This window comes from Podarcis melisellensis (assembly GCF_964234715.1).
Source record: "Podarcis melisellensis genome assembly, chromosome: 1".
Lineage (NCBI taxonomy): Eukaryota > Metazoa > Chordata > Lepidosauria > Squamata > Lacertidae > Podarcis > Podarcis melisellensis.
The window spans coordinates 31,498,229-31,515,688 of record NC_138528.1 but is presented as its reverse complement, the minus strand read 5'-3'; the positions used below and the strand labels follow the sequence as shown (position 1 = coordinate 31,515,688).

Genomic DNA, 17,460 nt, shown 5'->3' with positions numbered 1-17,460 from the left:
TGTCAGCTGCCAGTTCCCCAAATCCTGTCACTTTCTTTTTTGACCAATAAACAAACCAGGCTGCCAACGTGCAATTGAAAGAACACTGCGATGCAGGGGGTCACCAGGAGCATGGAAGAGATTTCAGCTCAGTGGTATTCCCAAGTGACTCCTTAACTTTCTCCCATATAAATGAATAGTTGCCATTCATTTCCTGTGTAGAAAAGGAACTGTTGAATATAGGAATGCACTGAAGGTAAAACCAGCCACCCACAAGTGACATGGGTTTTGCAGGAGTTTATAGTATGTTTCTTGGATATGGAAGCCTATCCTTTGCAGCACATTCCATAATGATAGGCAATTTTGTGATGGTATTGATTACAGTATTGATGATGGTGGTGCTTTTTTATTTCCTCTTGCAATTATGAAGGCATACTACCTAAACACACTTTCATAAACAAGCGTTCACATAACATCCATATACCTTTAATGGCTGCAGTCCTAAACGTACCTGCTTAGGAGTAAAACCCCTTTTCATTAATAAGGACCTACTTCTAAGCTAGCATGTACAGGATCAGGCTTATGCATGGCCACTTTAGATACAACATTGTTTCCAAATATAGGGTGTTATTTGCTCAGTGCTGATGTCACTGCTCAGGCATAACTGAACCGTGAGTTCATAATTCACAAGTACACACAGTCAAAATATGCTGAGTTGATGTCATGATGCAACGTCTCCACAATATGCAAGATCACAGGCACTTTTCTAAGGTCTCTGGCAACACAGCTTATAGATACGATGCTTTAATACAGGCTTTTGCGCTGTTACAAAGTACCGGTATGTGTCTGAAACCACACATGTGCCCAGCACAGAAGTTTAAGATCTTTTGCTAGTGTTACAACATGCGTCTGTCAAGAATATGTGTTTACTCTTAACCTTATGCCCACAATAAGTTCTTACACAAACTGAATAAAGCTTGGTGTATTATATGAAATGAAAGTGGGAGAATATATTAATGCCAATCAAGAAAGCAACATTTATGCAAGCAGCACAGTGCTTTAAAAAAAAATGTTCAGGGGTACCCTCATTTTCCTACTCATATTGTAATATTGCCCATCAATGAGGCCAAACTTAGATTCACAAAATGTTTAGGGGTATGCGTACCTCTGCGTCCCCCCAGAAAAAAGCACCTTGATCTAAAGAGTTAAATAATTCCTTACTATTCTCAAAATTCTACAGAAAGTGAGTGTGACAATTGTGCCCCAGAGCCCACATCAACAGCAAGTCAAGAAAAGGATAGGCATACCTATCTCTAAGGTAGAGTGTGTATTGGTTCATTGAGAACATTGAGTTAGCTTTTTCCAAGCTCTAACAAACTAATCATTTAAAATCTAGGGTTTTTGTACTAATTTTAGCCAATGCATTGTATTGGAGAAGGGAGGGGGCTTCATAATTCCAATATTGTGCTATTGAATTTATCCTAGTTTTCTGCCTATTTCCCACTTCGCCCATCTTGCTTAATTACCTTAACAGTTGAAAGAACATGATCCTAGTGAACTGATGACTGAACCAGCCTTCCTTGTCTGCCTCCTGTTTCAAAGTTCATCCCACTATTACCTTTATGGCATCCATTCATGTGTTAATTTTAATGGTAGTTAGATTTACATATGCCAATCTTTATACAAGGTGTGAGGAAATCAGGATGTCTCCTGAATGCTTCCAGGACATGTTTTGAGATCAGACTGGTACCAGAGTCAAGAAAGTTCATAATGGAGGGTCGGTCTCCTGTCATATTACCATATACCCACCTTTTTATTCATGCCAGGGTCTACAGTAATAAACCACAGAAAAGGTTTAGATCAACACACATCTATCCACAGTTTAATCTGTGATTGTTCAACTGTTTTTTGTAGCACTCTCCCCTTTAAGACCCATTTTGACTATAGTATTATTAATACTATTTATGTTTATCTGAACCTTAGTTCAGCTGAATTCAGTGGAAGTACAGCCCAGTCTTTTAAACCTGTTAAACATGCCTGCCTGTGCATAGAACAAGACTGTGAAGCATTAACCAGCACTCGTAACCCACTTCTTAGGGCAGAGGTTTCCAATCTTTTTGGGTCCCTTGACCAACTACATTCTTTCTGTGGCACCCCTGTGGGGCTCATGAGCCCAGTTCTGTCACCCCTTGCCAGTAGAGCTGGCAGCCTCTCACCCTTTTTTCAAACACCCTCCCTTGTGGAGTGTTCCCTCAGTCTCTTCTCCTCTCCCCTTTCATTGGGAGTTCTCTGGGCAGCCACAGCTGCCGCCCCTGGTCTCTGAGCTGTCCTTGCCCCCGCCCCAAAGAGAGATGTCTCCTCTCACTGCCTTACAGGGGCCTGGAAAGCACCCTCTGGCCAGTTCTAGAGGCAATATTCACCCAGGGAGCTTGTAGCCAGGGCTGCTGCAACAAACAGCATGCAAGCCTTTGGGAGGCAGAAACGCGAGAGGGCACCAGAGAAAGGGAGGGAAGGAAAGAATGAATGGCAGAGGCCAGTGTTGCCAGCAGCACCCCTGACCATCATTCAAGGCACTCTAGGGTGCCACGGCACACTGGTTGAAAACCACTGTATTAGGGGGTTAAGAGTAACGGATTACTCTAAATGAATTGTAAATCTAACAGAATGCCTAGTCTTTCATTGATTCAGGTTGAATGTCTGGCTCTTTTGCAGCTCTGCTCTGTAAGAGCCATATCCAATGTAGCTAGGTCTCACTGGTTTCAAGTGACATCATTTGCTTTCTCATCATTTTGCTGGCGACTGCAGTGTTCTAGAAAGGCAGCCATATTACTTTTCTGCAGCAAAAAAACAACACACTTTAGCATAAAGTAGGCTCAGCCAATGTATCATTAGATGCATAAAATGGTATTTTCAGCTTGCAGATGTGTACATGGCATACACATGTGTAGTGGTGACAAAATAAGGGTGGGTGAGGAATGTGAGGTCAGAAAGCCCATAAACAAACATATGTGTGTGTGTTCATTAGTAAGTGGAACACAAATGCAAACAAGCAAAGGGTAAAGATCAGACTCCCAACCGATAACAGATCTGCAAAGCAAGCTAAATACCACGCATAAGCACACAAGGAGGTGTAATTCTTTTCTACTTTAAATAAATTCCCATTTTGCATTTAGCTCATGTCTTGTTAAGTGTGAAACTTGCATATGAATCCCAGCTTAAAAACGTCCCCTTTTTTTGCTGAAGTGTGGCAAAGTCGGATGTTCAATATCCAGAGAGATCGAAATACACCTGGACTCAACCCACGGATTCTAAGCATCACCATTTTTTAATATTAGATTTGTGGCCATTAATTATCTGGATCAGTGACAGTCTGGTTTAGAGAACGAGCAGGAGGTTTCAGGCTAGGCACCCAAAAGTATCCGTCAAATATACTGGGACTTGATCAAACCGCTGCATAGTAAATAGATTCCAGAGAACATCCGTAAGAACACGCAGCAAGCACCCCACGCCGCTAGAACATGACGTCAGAAGAGGGGGCGGCGCTTGCTATGCGAGCCGGAAGCTACCCGTGATTCGGGCGTCCTGGCCGGCGTCTTTCTTCGTGCAGCATAAAGTCACAGGCTCAGTGGGATTATACACTTCCGGTTCTAAATCGAGCATGGGGCACTGTACAACCCACTCTCCCATTTTGCACTATGAAATGAGGGCCGGGGAGCTGCCTTAGTCCGCTGCAACAAAAAAAACAAAAACCCACACATGCCGCGCACACACACAAAAACTCGCCCTGCTTTTTAAGGTGCAACGGACGGACTCTAGTTCTCTTCTGCACCAGCTCCGTATATGGCGGTATTCCAACGGAAACCGGAAGTGAGGAACGCATTCAGAGGCGAATCTTCTACCTCTACGCAGTCGTGGGTTGTTGTGGTTTTTTTTGTTAAGGGCCGGCCGAGCAGCAAAGGTGCGACGCGCTCGGCTCTCCCTCTCTCTATGGTCTGTTCTAGATGGGAGCGAGGCATTTTCGATGGCTGTGCGCGTCATATCCGGACGATTCTGAGATGCCGGTAAGAAACGCTCGTCTCGGGGAAGGAAGGAGCTGGGGGGGGGGAGAGGAGGGGGCGCGAGAATACGTCGTTTACGCGCCCTCCGCCCGCGCGCTCCCTTCCCTCACTCCGGGTGGTCTCGGCCCTCCGCCGCCTCCCTGCTCCCCTTTCCCTCAGTTCTTGGGTCCAGCCCGGTCCGTGAGAGAAGCCCTTCCCTCTCCGCCCTCGGTGCCGGGGGAGCGGCCTGGGTCCGCCTCGGCCTTGTCGCCGATATGGGACGGGTCTTTGCTTCTTCCCCTCTCAGCGCCCGTCCGGACCCAGGGGCTGGCGGGAGACTCCGGGTGACTCCGGCCAGAAGGTGACCTGCTTGTTGCTTAGGCCCCGGAAAGTTCTTCGGTGTTTCACGAGGGGTCGTGTTGTTGGATGAACCTCCTTACCGTCCCCCGACCCTCCCGGGTCTTCACGAACCGCCGCCTCCTTGGGTGGTTGGAAGGCTCCGCGGTCCTTAATGTTCAAAGTAAGGAAAAGTTTAGGATTATTGGTATAGCGATGGTTCCCACTCCCCGCTTTTCATCAGCGCACCTGGGGTTTCATAGGGTTATGTCAACAACAAAAAGTCAGGCTCCTGCCCTGAAGAGCTTTGCATGATAATATAGCCGGGATATTTATTATTTTTGTTGTTTGTCGAATTTATGCCCCTCCAATAAGCAGCCCTGGGCGGCAATCGAGGATAGGCAGCCGAGGAAGATGACGAGGGAGAGATGGAAGAGGCAATGAAAACCAAGGAGACGTGTGAGCAAATTGGTTTTAAGACAGACACAGAGCCTAGGACTTGCTGATCAGAAGGTCGGCGGTTCAAATCCCCGTGATGGGGTGAGCTACCGTTGCTCGGTCCCCGCTCCTGCCAACCTAGCAGTTCAAAAGCACGTCAAAGTGCAAGTAGATAAATAGGTACCGCTCTAGCGGGAAGGTGAACAGTGTTTCTGTGCGCTGCTCTGGTTTGCCAGAAGCGGCTTAGTCATGCTGGCCACATGACCCGGAAGCTGTACGCCAGCTCCCTCGGCCAATAAAGCGAGATGAGCGCCGCAACCCCAGAGTCGGCCACGACTGGACCTAATGGTCAGGGGTCCCTTTACCTTTAAAGACATACTGCTTGGGGAGACACATGGAGATTGCAGAGTTTTGAGTAACTAAAAGATAAAGTGCGAGATTGGCTACACTATTACCAAATCAGAGAGGTCTTTAATATGGATAAAAAATAGGTTTCCAGGTGGAAAAATCGAAATTAGAAACGGAATTGTTAAAACCTAAAACTAAGGTATTGTCAAGAATGTACAACTTGCTGTTAAAGTGGAATACTCAGGATGAAACGGTCAAATCAGCTATGATTAAGTGGGCACAAGACATTGGTTATAACATTATGTTTGCTGACTGGGAACGGTTATGTACCACTGGTATGAAATTCACGGCATGTAATGCTTTGAAAGAAAATATTATGAAAATGATTTATAGGTGGTACATGACACCAGTCAAGCTTGCAAAGATATATCATTTGCCTGACAATAAGTGTTGGAAATGTAAGGAAACTGAGGGAACATTCTTTCACCTCTGGTGGACGTGCTCAAAGGTTAAGGCTTTCTGGGAAATGATCTATAATGAACTGAAAAAGGTATTTAAGTATACCTTTCTTAAGAAACCAGAGGCCTTTCTCTTGGGCATTGTTGGCCAGAGGGTATTAAAGAAGGATAGAACCTTTTTCATGTATGCAACAACAGCAGCAAGAATACTCATCGCAAAGTATTGGAAGACACAAGATTTGCCCACCTTGGAAGAATGGCAGATGCAACCGATAGACTACATGGAACTGGCAGAAATGACTGGCAGAATCCGAGACATGGGAGAAGAACAAACAGAAGAAGATTGGAAGAAATTTAAAGATTATCTGCAAAAGCATTGTAAATTATTTGAATGTTAAAGTGATGCAGGATATAGAGATAGTGTGGCATTGGTGACAAAGTTGAAAGGAATGTGCAAAGATGTTTTATAAGTAACAAGTAAAGAAATATAGCAAAATTAATCGATGGGGGATTAGAAGATAAGTGGATAGCAGCGGTAATGGTTAATTTAAAAGAAATTAAGCAATATTAAAATCAGACAAAATAGAGGAAGAATTTGCTGAAACTAAATTGGAAATTGGAATACAGAAAAGGGAGGTGTGAGGAAGTTGGGAAAGTAAGTTACATGAAATTAAGAGTTGAACTTATATATTTTTGTTTGATTTTTATGTTTTATATTGTTTATTGTTTGTTATTGTGTTGTCTTGTTTTGTTTGTTATGATAAAATTTGTTGAAACCTTAATAATTTTTTTTAAAAAAAAATAAAGACATACTGCTTGGGAGAAGGATTAAGAGGTCTTGAACACATCCAGCCCTGACATCAGCACCTGGCACACACAGGCGGCTGCCAGGGCACATGCAGTCAATGAGGTGGCCTGGCAACAACTCCTACTGTCTTTGAGTGTGTTTCCCCCCCACACACTGGACATTGTTCAGTAGCCCTTCTCTAGTAGTGTTACCACTAGTTGGATTCCCACCCCTGTGTTGCTATTCAGCTTCTGACTTGTGGCCTTACCCAGGCATTCCTGTTGCGCTTTCTAATGGATGTAGTAGCTCCCATTTTTTAACATACTGCTGTGTGTGCAAATGCTGTGCAGCGTATAATGTAGTGATATCCCGTTGGGTGCTCTGTAGCATGAAGGATTATGACCACTCCCTATAGGAATTGCAGTTCCTCCAGTTCCTCTGAGTAAGCTCATGGGGGGTTATAATCATTGTAGTACAGCCAGGTAAAATGGGAGGTACCAGTATATGGTGGTTGTAACACCAATGGCACTGTCATGCCTTTTGGTTTCACTACGCTGCTGTGGTGAGGACTTGCTGAAGCTTAGAGTTGGCCTTGAAAGTATCTGGAATGGGTTTGAAGGAAGAGAGAAATAAGTGAATTCCTGGCATATTTGAAAGCAGGAGAGAATGGACAGCTGCTTAAGAGCTTTATGTATTAAAATGTTTATTTTTGCACCCAAATTTTGGTCCTGACCTCCAAATAAGCTTGTTGCAGTTATGTAGGAGGGAATTAATGATATTCTGTAATGGTCAAATAAAAGCTTTTCATTGTTGTTACTATATCCCTGTAATGAACCATAGAACTGTAAATGTTTCTTGAGGCTGATCTCTTGCAAGGTCTGGGCCCCTGGCAGTGGAATTTAACAGCTGCAGTTTAATAGGCATGGAGTGGAGGTAGAAAGCAAAGAGAATCAATGCTATGTTACTGCTGTTTTGTGTGTGAGAAAGAATTATGTTTTAAAATATGGCAGCATGACTGGCAATATGTTGGTCATATTTTTAATATTTGGTTCTTTTTCAGGTTAAACTGAATAGCTCTCTACTACGGCTTCTCCTAAGAAGATCCTCACAAAGCTGTGAGGCTGGAATATATTTATAAACACAGAACGTTGTTCACTTTGAACTCTTAAGCTTTGTGCCTTATCCAGATCGACTTTGGGAATCGGAAACTTGAATCAATGTTATCGGATGAGTTAGAGTCTAAACCAGAGGTCAGCAACCGCTAGATTTGTTTTGTGGCTCAATGGCTATATTTTGGAATTATTATTATGACAAATGATAATTTTCCTAGTGATTTGTGTAGTTGGCATATGGTTATCATGCATAGAAGCAATGCAATCTTTTTTGCTTCATTAATGGCTCCAAAATTGCTCATCAGATTTTCATCCACAAGGTCTCACTTGAAAACCTATAATCACAAGTGACACTTAAGCAGAAATTCTGTGCAAACTTACATGGGAGTGAGCCTCACAATGTGACTTACTTCTGAGTAAGCCCATGTAGCATTGCAATGCACAGATGTCACAATTTTAAAATGTTTAACAGTCTACATGGCTCTTAATGCAAAAATGCTGAGGTACCAATAACGCCCAATTGCTTGACATAAAGACTTCCAGCTCAGAGCAGTTATGCTTATGGCCTTCCTTCATGGTAAAAAGCTGCCAGGGGGGCTAGTCAGAATGAAAGGAAGGGGTGTACTAATCCTTTACTCCTTCTCCATTGTCCTGACCCCCCTTCCCCAACTGCTATTTGGCATGGGAAAGAAGCTGCCATTGATGTAATTTAGTATAGAAGAAAGCTGCCATTATCAGCTTCGGAGAGTTGTTTCCATTGGAATCAGATGTGCAAGAGAAAATAAGGCTGCTTATTACGGTTTTGATTCTTCACAAAATATACTACATATAGTGTATAAAAAAATACATGTAACAAAATATACTACATAATGTGTATAAAAAATACATGTGACGTTAAGTTATATATTTAACAGCACGTGTAATATAGCCTGCACTCTGTGACCAGTGCAAAAGTGTTTTGGGGTGGTTCATGTAGATTACCGGTATGTTGCCTGTTGCTTCTTTTCAGCTCAAAATCAAGCTGGGGAAGGGCCATAGCTCAGGGGTAGATTTTCTGCTTTGCATGCAGAAAGTGCCAGGCTTAGCCCCAGCATGTCCAGGTAGGGCTGGGAGAGGCCCCAATCTAAAACTCTGAAGAGTTGTGCTGCCATTATTGTGGAAAATACAAACCAATGAACTAACTACTATGCAAAGGCAACAGTAGTTGTGAATTTAGTCAAAGAACAGGGCATGTAACGTTTATGCTTGTTACCATAAGAATTAACATTTGCACAGGGAAATAAGAGTTCAGAGTAAGTAGTGAGTAATTATTTCACATTGGTGATTTCTTATTGTTTTTTGGTTGAGCTCAGAATGACAGAATATTTACTTTTTAGTATATTTGCTACAGTGTAGTTTATGAACTATTTCTCTGTGTTACTGCCTTTTGCAGCTGAAGTTGTAGAATGGGAACCGGGGGGGGGGGGAATTGACAGAAAGCATTCAGCTTCAGATCTAAGCATTTGCTGCTGTTTTAATATCTTTGCTTTCCCCCCAGCTGCTGGTTCAATTTGTTCAGAACACGTCTATTCCACTAGGACAGGAGCTTGTGGAATCAGAACCTAAAGATATAACCTGTTTGTCTCTCCTTCCTGTTACTGAACCCCAAGAATGCAACAGACTGATGTTGCCAGGTAAAACCTGAAGCCTGATTATGCTAAAAATGCTGTTTGCATTTTTGAGATATTAACAACACAGTTCTCTGCATGTCTACCTGGAAGTTAGTCCCACTGAGTTCAGTTTGGCTTGCTTCCAGGTAAGTGTGCATAGGAGTGCATGCTGTGTTTAGATGTGCGATACTCATGTAATGCACAGTTATTAAAGTTCGGTTCTTTTGCAAGGAATGGTGGGATAAAATTGTAATAGAGTAGATATTGGCAAAGCTGCTGGCAATGCTCTAATTAATATTAAATGCTCAATAAGTCATTTAATGTTAATTAGAGCATTGCTAGCAGCTTTGCCAGAATCCACGCTCTTACTTATGGAATATGCAGAAATGGTGAAATTTACCGGAAAAATAAGAAATCAAGATAACAAACTTTTTATAAAAGAATGGAAATGGTTTATTGAATATTTACAGATAAATTGCAAACAGATAAAAACATGATAGGGTTATTGTAATAACCTGCAGTTTCATAAGAGTATATATTTAAAGTAGGTAATTAAATGAGCAAATTAAATGAATTTGGATATGCAGAAGATATTAGAAAATACATTTAAGGAACTGCAGAAAGAGGGGGAAGGAAGTCAAACTTTGAAATGTTAAATTGATTGTACAACTAATGAAATGTATAAACTTGAAAAGTATAAATAAAAACTTTTTAAAAAAATAACATTAAATGTACTGCTAAGGTTACTGGTTTTATAATGGTTTTCTATCACGTTTGTGCTGAAAGCATGATTGTCTTGAATAAAATGCATAATCTTACAATTTTTTTTCTAAAATTTCTTCATTAGATGACTCTCCAGGTCATACTAGCTCCTCAAAGGATGTCTCCTCTTCCGCTGTTTTGCGAAGCCTCCAGGTGAATGTTGGCCCTGATGGTGAGGAGACAAGGGCACAAACAGTACAGAAACCACCTGAGCTTCTGCCAAGCCCTGATACTTCCAGCTTATTGCAAGACCTCCAACCCACTGATAGCACTTCTTTTATCCTTCTCAATTTAACACGAACAGGTAACTCCATCAAGCACTTCAAAGCACAGAAAGAGATTTGGGCAATGCTGCATTTAACAGGAGTCATCACCTCCTTCCAGTAAAGTGGCTGGAGAGCAGGGAAACTAACCTGTGGCACCTCCAGATGATGTTCTCTCATCTCATCTGCCCTGGCCATTGGCCATGCTGACTGGAGCAGAAGGGACTTGTTGCTGTGCAATGACATATTGAGGGCTACAGGTTAGCCATCCCTGCTGTAGAGGTTCATTGTGATATTGTGGGAAGCAAGAGAGTTTACTCCCCTTTTTATTGTCTCATGAAAACTGCCTCCGTTCTAGGCCTAGGTTCTCCCTCAGAGCACTTGGTGTTTGTCCAAGATGAAGCAGAAGATTCTGGGAATGATTTCTTCTCGAATGATAGCACCGACAGCAGTACCCCATGGTTTTTGCGAGTGCAGGAACTGGCTCATGACAGTTTGATTGCTGCCACTCGAGCACAGCTCGCAAAGAATGCCAAAGCAAGCAATAATGGTAAGAGGGCTTTTATTTCTGTTGGGTTTTTTTTTCCCATTTTCAAGGTATGTTACTTTCACCCATAAAATGAGTTTAGGAAATCCTGTAAAGCTCTTATATGTTGTTGAGAACTTCAGCCATTTACTTCCTGCCTTTTAAGGTAAAAAACTTTCAATGTCCCTAATAGGGCTGGGCAACATCTGGTTTTCAATATCATGGCTGTGAGGGTAAACGGAGTTCTGGGGTTTAGTAGCTCCTGGCTCTGAGCTGTTTTCACCAGTTGTTGCTGCATGACTGCTGGGCCATGCAATCTGCTGAATGCTAGGTATACCTGGGAGTTGCTGATGCTTGGCAAACGCAGCTCCATTGCTCAGGTAACCAGCCTGATGTTCCCTTCCTTAATCCAATTGTGTGTCGTCGATTTCTTGCCGATGAGATTGGGACGCACATTCCATTGGAAGTAACACATTCAAAAAGAAATGATTTGCATTCTGTCGCAACTTCACCTGTTTGTACGGCACTGCTTATAATGGGATGCACATCTCCATGCCTGTTCTGTCCATTAGGCATGCCTAACTATGTGCAATGGGAGAAATATATGCTGCATAATGATAGTAAGATAGTGAAACTGCCAGCATAACATGGTATGAGTCCTCTCAGTTGTCTCTTTCCCCCCATAAGTGTGAGAGCAATTGAACGGCATTGTTTGCCCTCGCTGTTGTCACACAACTACAGCTGGCCACGTGGTGCCAGTTTTACTATGAGATCTGTGAGTTGGCTGGGATCACATAGTGAAGAAGCCCTTTCAAGTTTTGTGTTTTGTTTTTAAGAAGGCGACCAAGCAGCAATAGCAAGTCAGGGAAACAGTGAATGTGAACAGGTATGCAAAAATGTGGAAGGTAGTGCTTTATAATTTTAACGTGCCTTCTCTACCCTCCCCCTACTTTTGGGAAAGGATTATAGCTCAGTTGGCAGAGCACTAGCTTTGGATGAAGAAGGCTCAATCTCTCCAGGTAGGACTGGGAACGCTTCCAGTCTGAAACCCTGGGAAACTTACTAGTCAGAGTGGTCAGTGCTAAGCCAGATGGACCAGTGGTGACTGGTTATAAAGCAGCTTTCTATGCTAGCGTTTCACCATCTCCACTGCTCCTGCCCTTAGAAATGGTAAATTTTGCAGAAGAAAATGGAACCTCCTGAAAATTTGGGAGAGTACAGATTTGAAGTATGAAGAAAAGCATCCACTTCAGGGGGCCGACTAAACAAAATGAGTGGAAATATTTCTCTTTTTAGATGTATTTAGGTGACTCCCCCCCCCATGTATCACTGTCATCTTACTACTGTATTCTTTTTTTTTAACCCCTTCCAGGTGAAAATGTTCATGTTTGCTCAGGAGACCCTCAACCGAAAGAATCCAGCCCTATCCCTCACTTGCCTCGGGTGGAGAAAAAGTTGAAATGTACAGTTGAGGGCTGTGACAGGACATTTGTGTGGCCGGCCCACTTCAAATACCACTTAAAGACTCACAGGTGCATAGAGTCGCTATAGTTATGACTTTGCTGAGCACTGCAAACTGTATGCAGCTATATGAGTGGTCCTGCTATGGAACGATCGTCAACCAAAGTACAGAAATCTGAAATAGAAAAAGCTCATCTCTATTTTGCAAATACACTCAATGTGGTTTTTAAAACACTGTTTGTGTGTTTTAACTGCCTGGGAGTGGCTTGTGATTTTCAACTGGCCCAAACAAAACTGCTTTGTTTTGTGTACAGTATATGTAACCTAAACGTTTAAATGAGAATATTTGGTTTATTAAAATTATTTATACAGTGTAAGGCAAGGAAAATGCAATCTCTTCATTTAACTTTAACTGTTACTTCAGGTGGAGCCAGTAACTGGCCATGTCACTTTTCAGCCTCTTCATTTTGAACTGAAACAAAAATGCATACAACACCACATTAAGGAAGGCCAGAGCACCAGCAGAGGAATACTTGATTACAGCAGCATGTATAATAGTGCCATGAAAGTGATGTTGTTTTCCAGGAATGACCGTTCCTTCATTTGTCCAGCAAAAGATTGCGGGAAAAGCTTCTATGTCCTGCAGAGGCTGAAGGTGCACATGAGAACGCACAATGGTGAGAAACCATTCATCTGCACCGAGCTAGGTTGTGGGAAGCAGTTCACGACAGCTGGGAACCTGAAGAATCACCTGCGGATTCATACTGGTGTGTACCATTCTCCTTTTTTCGAATTCTTCTTTTGTTCCAGTATTCAAGTGTTAAAGAAGTTTCTCTACATTTCTGTCAGTCAGATTATGAGCATGGCACTGACTAGGCAGCTGCTGCCTCTCTGCCTTTATGCCTGTTATGAAGTATTTATTTAGGGTTGCCAAAGTTGTTGAGCTTTGAGATATTTTTAATGAAATTAGGCAAAATCTACACTTCCGACATGGGTTGCCATATATCCAGATTTTCCTGAACACTGCAGCGATTTCCACCTGGACGCTGTTTATGAGAGCCAAATGCCGGCTATGTTACAGCTAGGGAGGAGATAGGGAGGAGAAAGCTGATTCAGATGACCCACTAAGCCAAACCTGGCTTGGCACAGCGGAAAAGAGGACCAGGGAGGAGCAACGTGGATATGAGCTCCTCTGTGTATGGTCTCAATAAGTCAAGGTTTGGCTTAGCGGGTCATGTGAACCAGGCCAAAGTTTTCCCCCACCTCCTTTAGGTGGTCAAAAGGTTATATAATAGCAAACCATGTTGGTGGTTATTATATTAAATTTCTGAGACTTCAAGTCTTGGAGAAATTGTGCTTTCACTCTCCAAGTAGAAAGCTTCAAAGCTTCAATTCATGTAAACAATGAAAGGTGTTTGACTGAATTTGAGAAACTGCAACTTAATAGAAAGAAGTGGATCCTTGCATATGAGGGCATATGCAATTCAAGTGACTTACTGAATTAACTGAAGCAAATGCTTCAATGCAGGGGAAAAGCCCTTCTTGTGTGAGGCTCAGGGCTGTGGTCGCTCCTTTGCTGAATACTCCAGCCTTCGGAAACACCTAGTTGTCCATTCAGGTAAGGGGACTTTATTCCTTGAGATATACCCATACAACAGACAATGTCTGTCTTGAAGACAGCAGAACATTATTCCCTAGGTCTTACTGAACAATTACTAATGTGGTTCCCCCTTTGCTTTTTATGCTGTCTTGCCCTTTTCTCTTCTTGAGCCTCATAACTTCAAAGGTGTAGGCTAAAAACTGCATCTTGCCTAGTATATACAATTATGGGTGTGACAAAGTGAGATCTTACGATCTCTAGGTCAAAGGCTTCTTGTACATACAGGCCTGAGACTAAATTTTCCTGACAAAATTTGACTGTGAACTTGATAGCCCCTTTCTAAAGCTAAGCCTTTGGTGTCTGAATTCAAGAGAAATGAAAACTACTTAAGCATTGAAAATGGATATTTAATTCTCTGCTCTAGCAATTATTGTATATTGTTTATAGGAGTAAAGCCCCACCAGTGTCAAATCTGTGGGAAGACATTTTCTCAGAGTGGTAGTAGGAATGTACACATGAAGAAACATCATTCCAGAGTTGGAACAGATAGCAACAGACAGCATGAACAAACAGGTAGGAACCGAGTAGAATGGGAATGTTTGATTGGATCTTTCAAACAGTGATGAGAAGGGTCGAGTTGAGAAAGAGAATCGGTTCTGCCATAGAAGTGTTAGCATGAGATGGTGACAGAAATGCGGCTGTTTCTGAGGATGTGAAATATATCACATGAAGAAACTGTAGGAACAGAGAGGCTAAGAGTGTTTGATCACAAAGCATTAACTATTTACCAGCTTTGAAAAACAGTTATAAAATTGATCTGTGTGAGTAAAGTTGTGCTTTTCAGATGTGTATGCCCACATCTCGAAATATACTCTACAAAGTCAAACTCTCTTCCTGAAAATACAGGTCATGAAGAAGAAATCTTGGATAAGGAAGAATGAGAAAACAATTCTCCACATTCTTCAGATTTGTGAAGCAGAAATCCCTCGCTGTGTGATAGTAGACACTGATGCTGTTGTTCCTCAACTTGGTGTTTTGTTTTTGCAACAGAATCGTTGATGGGCAGTAGTTTGTTGGAAGAATCTGAAGAGCACAGTAAGAATCTGGTGTCCATGAGCTCACCTCCCAGCCTTGGTGTAGAATCCTTGCAGTTGCCAGACACAGAATCAATTATTGGTGTAAAGGAAGGTGAGAAAAATATTTCTATTAGCAATAAAATGTTTACAGAAGCTAAGTTGGGAGGGGATATCTTTCTATCAGGATAGTCTTAAACGGGATAATTTACTGCAGTTCCAACACATAGTTTTAATAGGAAGGGTGGAATGCAATAATAATACTTTTATATTGGTTTCTGATACTGTATATGTTTTCCTGAGTGCTGATTTAGCTACTGTTTCTTATATTTGCCCTAGTCTAATACATCCACACAATGCATACTTCATTTTTTGCCTGAAGATCGGGTTGCTTGAGAAAATAATCTCCAATGAACATTTTATAAAGCACAACTTAGTCTCCTGTTTGATTTGCAGAGGTTCTTGCTGAAGCAACAACAAACTCTCTCCATGCTGCATCTGATGTGGTTTTGCCATCTCATCACCTGATGCCCATGTCGACATCAAGACACTCCTATGGGGTATCATCTTTACTACAGTAAATCTACAGGTCAGCCTAGAAGACTTCTATTTCTTTTTGAACAACATAATTCTAGTCTTTTGAAAGTGCAGGAAAACATCACCTTTTCTACTACCTGAGAATTTGATAGCAATGAGGCTTTTGGTTATTATTTAGTCTTATAAATATTTGTTTGAAATTTTAGTGGAAGATTATAGTAATAATAGGTTTAAAAGAAAATTCCCATTCAATCTTAAATTGAAGGTAATAATAATAATAATAATAATTAATAATTTACTTGATCTAGAAGCTATATAACTATAGTCGCATACAGCTTGGTCTGACACAAAAATCACAACCTCTGCTGGTGCCTGTTGGTTTCAATTAAAGCTTACTATAGTCTACTAACGGGACGCGGGTGGCGCTGTGGGTAAAAGCCTCAGCGCCTAGGGCTTGCCGATCGAAAGGTCGGCGGTTCGAATCCCCGCGGCGGGGTGCGTTCCCGTTGCTCGGTCCCAGCGCCTGCCAACCTAGCAGTTCGAAAGCACCCTCGGGTGCAAGTAGATAAATAGAGACCGCTTTCTAGCGGGAAGGTAAACGGCGTTTCCGTGTGCAGCTCTGGCTCGCTAGAAGCAGCGATGTCACGCTGGCCACGTGACCCGGAAGTGTCTTTGGACAGCGCTAGCCCCTGGCCTCTTGAGTGAGATGGGCGCACAACCCCAGAGTCTGGCAAGACTGGCCCGTACGGGCAGGGGTACCTTTACCTTTTTATAGTCTCCTAATTGTGATGACTGTAGGCAAGGCTCTTTGTTACAACCTTACTATATCCATTTCTTCACTGAACAATGAATGGATGTGGTACCACAATGTTGCACGACAATTCTTGCAAAATAACACTGTCCTCTGTCGTCATGCTGTTCCCAACCCACAATGCCATCTTTCATAATATGACACAGGCAAAGTGTGTATTCCTGTGATGTTTTACTGACACAGAATCTTTAGTACGAGTTGAATCCTACGATGCCTTCTGCTCAAGAATACACTTGTATTAGAGTGAGAAAAGTGAAGCAGTCTAAAGATGTTCTGTTCAGCTTTTTGTGCAAGCGTGGTCCAGCCCACCCTGCCCAACTTCTACCTTGATCGGAGTGAGCCAGTTCCTCCCACTGCCTTAGCACTGATCAGCCAGGCCCTTCATTTAAAACAAATACGTTAGAAGGTGTTACAAGTAAAGGTACTTCTCCCATACATCTGTGCTGGTAATTTGTCATATAGAGAGGGCTTGAAAGAAAGAAAAAAAGATGCTGTGAAATATAATAGAGCAGTGTGTTGCTTGAATATTCTATTATTCCTTCCTTCCTTATAAACAAGTCTGAACTAGTATTGATAAAAATAAAATGTGTTGATTTGCAGTTACAAAAGGAAGAGCAAATGAATGAAGTATTCAACACAAGATACGAAGCTAAAGAAGAAGCTTGTGTGATGATGGGCTCAAGAAACCATGTGGTACTTGAATCCCCAGAGTTTCTACTGTGCCTCTAGTGTACTTATTGTGACCTGTCAGAACAGAGGCCTGGAATATGGTTTGCTTCAATCACTGGAACCTCTGAAGAAGGGCTTCAGGAGCTTTTACTAATGTCTGAACATGGTACTGTTCCTGTTGAACCTGGCACCCCAAAGCGAGGAGGTAATGCTCTTGGAACTAGTTCCTAGCCACTTTTTTCTCTCCTGAAGCTGATCATAATCTCAGCATTATATTGACTTGTTCTTCTTGGAGGAGTATCTTTAGATGGTAGTGAATTCTGCAACAAGGCACTGCAGTTCTGTTCTTGCTTCTGAATTATCAGGTGGTTTGTGGTTTCTCTTTGAGCTAGATCTTCCACATCTCCTTGCTTGGTGCGGATATACTCTCTAATATGGTTTCTGCTCCAAACCGAAGACATGATGTTGTTCAGAGGATTGCCTCAGACACCCTTGCTTCTTGCTGTGATTTTAATTTCTAATTATTAGGGCTTAATTTAAAAATAAATAAATCAGAGGTAGAATCTATTCAGTATTCTTCAGTTGTAAATAAACTATCTACTTCCAACTCCTGA

The 17,460-nt window shown here is 42.2% G+C and overlaps 1 protein-coding gene across 6 annotated transcripts; it reads left to right on the top strand.

Annotated features, from left to right (window-relative positions):
- Window positions 1-3,835: 3,835 nt before the first annotated feature.
- ZNF410 (zinc finger protein 410) lies at window positions 3,836-17,460 on the top strand. Of its 6 annotated transcripts, none has more exons than XM_081913190.1 (13): window positions 3,836-4,040; window positions 4,731-4,811; window positions 7,444-7,633; window positions 9,033-9,168; window positions 9,992-10,210; window positions 10,528-10,719; window positions 12,068-12,227; window positions 12,742-12,923; window positions 13,685-13,774; window positions 14,204-14,329; window positions 14,807-14,944; window positions 15,286-15,418; window positions 16,778-17,460. In XM_081913190.1, exons 3-12 carry the CDS (start codon window positions 7,601-7,603, stop codon window positions 15,408-15,410), a joined length of 1,401 nt encoding a protein of 466 aa, XP_081769316.1. In that variant the 5' UTR covers window positions 3,836-4,040; window positions 4,731-4,811; window positions 7,444-7,600; the 3' UTR covers window positions 15,411-15,418; window positions 16,778-17,460. The 6 variants fall into 6 exon arrangements, with proteins under 6 accessions (XP_081769316.1, XP_081769317.1, XP_081769314.1 ...); XM_081913191.1 differs by having other exon boundaries at window positions 4,728-4,811; XM_081913188.1 differs by lacking the exon at window positions 4,731-4,811.